Genomic DNA, 7,201 nt, shown 5'->3' with positions numbered 1-7,201 from the left:
TGGGATTAGGATTTACCGTCCCCAAGCTATCCCCAGGGCAGGGCTGACAGGCTGATGGCGTTGTTCACTGGTCACACTCAGGTAAACAAGCAGCAAACAATCCATTGCCATGTTGACAGATGCTCCATACAGCTCAGAGCGAGGAATGAAATCAGTGTTTGCAAAAAGCATTAGGGCAATAAATGTCATTTGTTTAGGTACGAAAATGCTCTCGACCATGTCCCTTGATGAAGACAGGCTGGACGCATAAGCCTCTAGTTTTCCAAACATGGAGCCCTCCACAGGTATTCCTGAAGCACTGGGTCTCAGCATCTTAACCTCGCTCCCTCTCCCACCGCACACACAGCAGTTCCTAAATCCATATCAATTAAAAATGAAAATCTTTCTTGTTTGTTTTCAATCAGGACTCAGAAGTGTCAAGATGGAAGAACTATGATTTATTGCCCTCTAGCGGTGAGACATGGTAAGAAGACAGCCAAGTCATCTACAGTAACTCCTCACTTAAAGTCGTCCCGGTTAACGTTGTTTCGTTGTTATGTTGCTGATCAATTAGAGGACATGCTTGCTTAAAGTTGTGCAATGCTCCCTTATAACGTTGTTTGGCGGCTGTCTGCTTTGTCCACTGCTTGCAGAAAGAGCAGCCCATTGGAGCTAGCCGGTGGGGGCTTGGAACCAGGGTGGATCAGCAGCCCCACTATCAGCTCCCCGCTCCCCTAGGTTCCCTGTGTGGCAGCCACCCAGCAGGCTATCAATTGCCGGCAGTTCAGTTGTCCCTCCCCCCACTGCCATGTGCTGCTCCTGCCCTCTGCCTTGGAGCTGCTCCCAAGAGGCGGGTGGGATACACAACAGGGCTCAGGATGGAGGGAGCTTGCTGACCGCAGCTGCTGTCTCAACTTGCTGATCTACTTAAAAAGGCAATGTACTTAGAGTGGGGTCAGCATACTTAAAGGGGCAATGCGCATCTCTCTCTCTCTCACACACACACACACACACTCTCTCTCTCTCTCTGCCATGCTGTCTCCCCTCCGTCCATTTGTGCTGCCTTGTAGAGTGTGAGGCTACATTAATAATAATGTAAAAGCAGCAAAGAATCCTGTGGCACCTTATAGACTAACAGACGTTTTGCAGCATGAGCTTTCGTGGGTGAATACCCACTTCTTCAGATGCAAGTGGTGGAAATTTCCTGGGGCAGGTATATATAAGCAAGCAAGAAGCAAGCTAGAGATAACGAGGTTAGATCAATCAGGGTGGATGAGGCCCTGATTGATCTAACAGGAGTGGAATGTTTCTTAAGTTGTCTTGAAAAAGCATGAAGCTCACTACACATATCTGTAGCATCAATGTCTTTTGAATTTTCATGAGTCAATGCCAACTCCAGTTTTATACAAAATTCTCTTATCTGTTTTGCTGTTTTCTATGTGGATATCACATAGAAAGCCAACTACTGACTCTATCTGCTGCATCTGTTGAAATCTTTTGTCGACCGAGTGAACAGCAGTATCAAGGACTGCAAAGTAGAAATTCACTTTGAACTTTTGTTTTGGGTTCTGAATGGGTTGTGTCTTGTCCTTCATATGAAAACTCCTGTTTCTTTTGCTGAATGTGAACTGGCTGTGGTTCAAATTCTGTTGGAAAGTCTATTTCTTCAGCAAGCTCGAGAGACTCTACCAGTGTTCTTTTGAACCCTTCATCACTTCTGAATTCCTCCAGAATATTTTTAGTTTACTGCAGTCTTTGAATAGCAGAATGTATGTTCAAGTTCTTTTCCTAAAGCTGTTTACTAGTGAGGTTAATCTCGAAAAGGACATTATACCACAAAATGAGTGAAGTCACAAATTTGAACTTGGAAAGGCCATTTGCAAGCGCTTCTGCATCTGAACATGCCATATTGCCAGATGATCCAGTAAAGGTAGTATCATCAGAAATTTCAATTAGGGCATCATAAATGTTTCCAATTTCATAGCGAAGAGGCTTTAAAGCATCAATGCGACTCTCCCATCTTGTCTAAGTGGTTTCACAGTTGGAGAATTCACATGGCAAGTCAGAATCTCCCAACGGTGTGCTGAGCCCTGTTAGATAATATAAACAGTCCACCAAGGTTTCATACACAGGCAGGCTTCCTTCTTTCCTGCCTGGAACCAGCACTTCTCCCAGTTTAGTCTTTGTTCCTCAGGTGTTCTCTTGTGTGCAGAGTGAGGCCAATTGTGATGCCATAATGTGTTAACCCTTGAGGGTTCAGCCGAGTGCTAGTTCATCATTTAGCAGTAAGGCATTCCCTGGGAAATATCCCTCCCTCTTCTACCCTCTGACTTCACCACTTCAACAATCATCATTGCTGTGTATAGTATTAAATTGTTTGTTTAAAACTTATACTCTGTGTGTGTGTGTGTGTATAGTCTTTTGTCTGATGAAAAAAAATTCCCTGGAACCTAACTCCCCCCTGTCCCTATTTACATTCATTCTTATGGGGAAATTGGATTCGCTTAACATCGTTTCGCTTAAAGTCACATTTTTCAGGAACATAACTACAATGTTAAGAAGGGAGTTACTGTATTGCCAGGTGCTAGGTGTTCAGTAGCACTGTGCGTACTTGGCACTTGCCTACCTGCTTGTTCTGTTGCCACTCTCTAAAGTTTCTTTCTACATCTCCAGCACCGAGTGCACCTCAAAGCGTCACAGTGAGCCCTGTCCTACTGACCTAACAAAATGCAGGGGGGGCTAACTGTTACTACAGGCAACAGTTACTGCTGCTGCTGCTGCTCCTTGTGCAATGCGACGCTGGTTACTTTTCTGCAACATCCAGGCCAAAATCTGACTGTCCCTGTGCAGAGGGGCTGAGGACAGGGAGAAAGAGCTGGGCAGAGAGAAGAGCCTCTTCCACCCGCTCTTCCCAGTAGGCACCAATATTAAGACAGACCTAGTGCAGGCTCTTGGGAGCTAGTCTGGGTTCCCATCTGACATATCGGTGCAGCACAGCCCCTACGAGGCAAGGCCAATGTGGCTGAGGGGATGGCCCTGGCTCATCATCCCTGTGCACCTGCTGGGCTATGACTGGGGATGCATGTTGCAGCTTTGCACAAAGTGACAGCAAGGGCTGCAGCTTAGCAATCTCCTCACCTGTGAAGGCAGAAGGCCGATGTATGGGCTCCTCCCTCTTCCCATCATGCTGCAAAGCCAGAATCCTGTCCTACCCTTTGCCTGTGGCTTTCGGGAGGACAGTTCCTCCTTCCTGCATGGGAAAATGCCACCTATTTACTGTCCCCAGATAGGGGCTGGACTAGCTGTTGGAACATACATCTTGCCTTCCTCTCACTAGAAGGAGTTGGTGGTGCTTTGTAGGAGGGATGCCTTATAATTAACCCTGTGTGCTTGTGACATCTATGTAGCTCATCTGTCCCCTCACAGGAGACAGACTGAACAGAAAATACAGAAATAAATAATACAATTGCTATCGGACAAGTGTAAATACCGCTGGATTAGAGCCAAAGTTCCCACCGATGGCCCCAAAGGCCATTTGCTCAGCCCAAGTCTGTAGGGCTACAGGTGGGAAGGGTGTATTCTCTGAGATGAATGAGCATCAGACTGATGACCATACACAACATTTTCCCACCATTGGGATCAGTTTCAGCACGCCTCCTCTCAGATCAGCTGCGTTCTTGGAGTGCCATCTAGTGGCCACGTCCATAACCTCCATCATGTGCAATCCCAAACAATGGGCTTTGGTTCCATCCTAGCTCAGGCTGATAACTGAGTTGCCACTTATACTCATGTATACTGCATGTGCTCTACCCATGTAGTAAAGCACATGCAGTGAGTCTGGTCTGGAAGTGGGTATAAACGGTACGGTGGTGGTGGTGTCTCCTACTTTGCTGTTAATGCTGACTGACCAGGCTGGGATGATGATTTCGCCCGATTTCCAGGTGACCCAAGAGCAAAGCCTGCGAGTGAGCTCAGCGGAAGGTGTCTGGTCCCAAGCAGCTGGTCTTTCCGTCTGAATGTCTGATGTGCGAGGATAACCTGGTTCGGGAACAGGCCGGGGCACAGGACTATATGTGTGCTGTTTCTCTGAAGGCACATGGCCGCCCTTCAGCAATGAGGTAAGAAGATAACTTGGTTTGGCTGTTTCCCGTGTTGGAGCATGTAGGTCCCATGAGGTGGCTTCTCAGATGACATGTCCTCCTTCGCTCAGCCACCTGGCCCGATATGTAGCACACCAGTCCGGGCCCTTGTGCCACAGGGGAGCATTGTATATGAGAGCCAGCTTGGCATGAATGGCGCCTTGGAGCTTCTGGTCTCCCAGCTCGGTGGCAGCAGCCAGGGCCAACAGGAAGTAGGCAGCGGCATCGTGTTCATCCTAACCACAAAGGACAAGGGAAAACATGAGGGACTGGTTTGAACTGAACTGGACCAGGGCCCAGTCCCTGGATCTCTGACTGCACTGAAGTGGGACCCCCCTGTTCTAGCAGCTGAATTCCAAGATAGGCATAGGGATACTCTAGTAGATAGTCCAGCAAGACCATTATATTCAGCACTGCACACCATGGAAAGACGCTTCTCACCTTCAGTTTGTGCAGGGTCAGGTTGCCAAGGCGGCAGTAAACCTTGGAATAGTACATGGCCTCTTCTGCACATTGCAGCACCGGAGAGCACAGGGCAAGTGTCTTCAGATAGCAGTCCTCTGCTATCTCATACATCTGCAGGAAATAGTACACCGTAGCCAGGCGGTGAAACGCAACCAGCTCTTGCAACTGATCTCCTGGAAAAAGATATAATGATACTGCAGCCAGCTATAAATCATGCCCATTCCCGGACAACTGAGCACAGAGCCCACAGACCCTGAGGAATTCTGTGCTTCCCAGTCAGGGGAAGGGTGGATATCTGTGAATGAGGGGATGGGTGAGAATGGACATGAAGATGGTCCAGTGGGGACATGGCCATCAACAGGATCATTGTCACCATCGGCACAGGTTAACAGAGGATTAATGCCTCTGTGTATATAATTCACTATATACTTCTCTGGGTATGCCAGGACTGCATGGGCTCTTTCAACACAGGCTGCACCTAAGAGCTGAATATTGACATTGACAGAAGCAATTCTTGCCCTGGTAAGCTACTTCCAGGCAGGGCGGTGAGGAGTCCCATTGGGGAAAGAAGAACCAGGGCAGTGAGGCATCACCACATTACAACCACCCTGAATATCCCAGGCTCTGGCAAAACAACGGTCTCCCCCACGATAGTGTGGGAAAGCCAGGCATTCCATGTGCTTAAAGACAACTTTACCCTGAGACAGGAGAAGACCATCCAGAGCCTTCATTAAACCAGGAGCTTACCTTCCTGGCCAATACATTCAGACAAACTTTTCTGTCTTCCCCCCAACCCACTCACTCTGGAAAAGACATGGGGACAGGCAACTCCTTCTGACGCCTGGGGACTGAACCACTCACCTACACTGCTGCTGAGCCTGGCTGCCAGCGTGGCAAATTCCAGGGCCTTCTCGTAGCCCTGCAGCCCAACGTGCAGCTCTGCCAGCTTATTCAATAGCCGCAGCTCTGTCCTGGTGGCCTTCAATTTCCTGGCCAAAGGTACAGCACCTCCCTGGGGAGAGAGGAGAGAATAGCCTACAGCCATCTTGGACAGTTCCAGTTCAAACCCTGCCCCCAGAGTAGCCCCAAGGTGCCAGCTAGAGAGGAAGGATGGTGCGGGGGTCAGGGCATGAGCCTGGGACTACAGAAAACCGGGTTCATTTCCCTGCTCTGCCACAGAGACCTGGTGTGACCTGGGCAAGTTGCTACGTCTCTCTGCCTCAGCCCTTACGAATAGGAGCTAATAACACTTGCCTACCTCTCAGGGGAAAGCCCTTGCAGATGCTATAGTAGCAGGAGCTGTGTAATAACCATAAATGGCTTCTGCCCTCAGCCCAACATACTTGGCACGTTCTGTCCTTGGCTGTTTGCCCTGCCATGAAGCATCCCTACAGCCCACGCACTTTCCACCAGCCGCTGCCCTGCAAGCCTCAGAACTCAGTTCTCCTGGGTACATTGTAATTCTGTGTAAAGACAGCCACGGTTGCTCGGTATATCCTGTGAGCTTCCAGGGAAGCAGCGGCTCAGGCTTCCCAGGAAACCCTGTCCCGTCTCGCAGCTGAGCTCTTACTGAGGCAGCAACTATTGCCAGAGGTGTCTGGGCTTCAGAGCCGGGTTACCTGGTGAATTGTGCCTCTGGCCATGCCCAGCCGGGTGCAATGGTCGTCTTTGCTCTCTCATGCTCGGACACATCCCACCTCCCCACCAACATTTTCCCCTTTCAGCTTCTCTGTTGCCCTTTCTGAATGACTTCACAAAACATGCCGCTTTGCTGGAGATCTCGCTGTGGCCATTTGCACAGTAGGAGCACACTGATGCCAATGCTCTGTGGGGTAGGTACCCTGTAATATTCCACTGCTTGGTGCCTGTTTCGGTTGCCATTGAAAAAGATATCCCCAGCCTCTTCATACAGGTCCATGGCCAAGAACAACTCCCCTGGTTTCAGTGCAGTCTGTATGGCTGCCTGGAAGGAGAAAGACTCAGGGTGAGAGCCTGAAAGAGAGAGCCTGTGAGAGCACCACATTCACACTCTGCGTGATTTTTTCACTATAACAATAAGAAGCATAGGCCCAAGTCTTCAGAGCTGAGAATATGCATAATTTGCATTCTCTGTTGCAGCAGCTATGCATCCAATTAGGAGACCAACCAGTCATTTGCATCTGGATGCACAGTTACTGCTATGCATGCACAGCTATCTGTGACAATTGCATATGTAAGTTACATGCGTGCAGTTTTGACATTAGGACCGGAACATAAATTGCCATGCAGCGGTGATGTGCCAGCCTGACATCTCTGGAAACCAAAGACATCTGAATATTATTCATAGGAAGTGGAGCAGTGCAGCCAGTGACTGGGCAAGCTTTCCCCAGATGCTGCCCTGCCACTGAGCTTCAGCCAGGACTTGGTGGAACCACCTTGAAGGGTGCTGAGGGAATCAAAATCTAGTGAGGGGAAAGAGCGTGTGTAGCTACATTGACATCAGTGGGGCAGCACCCACTTGCTTCAGTGATGAATTTGGCTACAAGGCCCTATTTAGGCCATCTCCCAGCCAGTGCAGGATTGTTCCTTATTGTATGTTTAGTATTATAAATAATCTTCCCTCAGACTGGGAGAGCTGC

At 49.0% G+C, this 7,201-nt stretch overlaps 1 protein-coding gene across 7 annotated transcripts in view; it reads right to left on the bottom strand.

The window, feature by feature from the left end:
* Window positions 1-2,413: 2,413 nt before the first annotated feature.
* Window positions 2,414-7,201, bottom strand: part of SH3TC2 (SH3 domain and tetratricopeptide repeats 2) — a 29,397-nt gene continuing 24,609 nt past the window's right edge. For all 7 annotated transcript variants that reach the window (XM_045028012.1, XM_045028011.1, XM_045028010.1 and 4 more), the window contains exons 15-18: window positions 6,424-6,546; window positions 5,445-5,595; window positions 4,560-4,756; window positions 2,414-4,354 (exon numbers count right to left, since the gene is read on the bottom strand). In XM_045028012.1, coding sequence (XP_044883947.1) covers window positions 4,163-4,354; window positions 4,560-4,756; window positions 5,445-5,595; window positions 6,424-6,546 — 663 coding nt within the window. In that variant the 3' untranslated portion in view covers window positions 2,414-4,162. The remainder of the gene's footprint in view (window positions 4,355-4,559; window positions 4,757-5,444; window positions 5,596-6,423; window positions 6,547-7,201) is intronic.

The sequence above is a fragment of the Mauremys mutica genome, chromosome 8, assembly GCF_020497125.1.
Source record: "Mauremys mutica isolate MM-2020 ecotype Southern chromosome 8, ASM2049712v1, whole genome shotgun sequence".
Lineage (NCBI taxonomy): Eukaryota > Metazoa > Chordata > Testudines > Geoemydidae > Mauremys > Mauremys mutica.
Note: the sequence above shows the minus strand (reverse complement) of the source record. Positions and strands in the feature narration are given on the sequence as shown.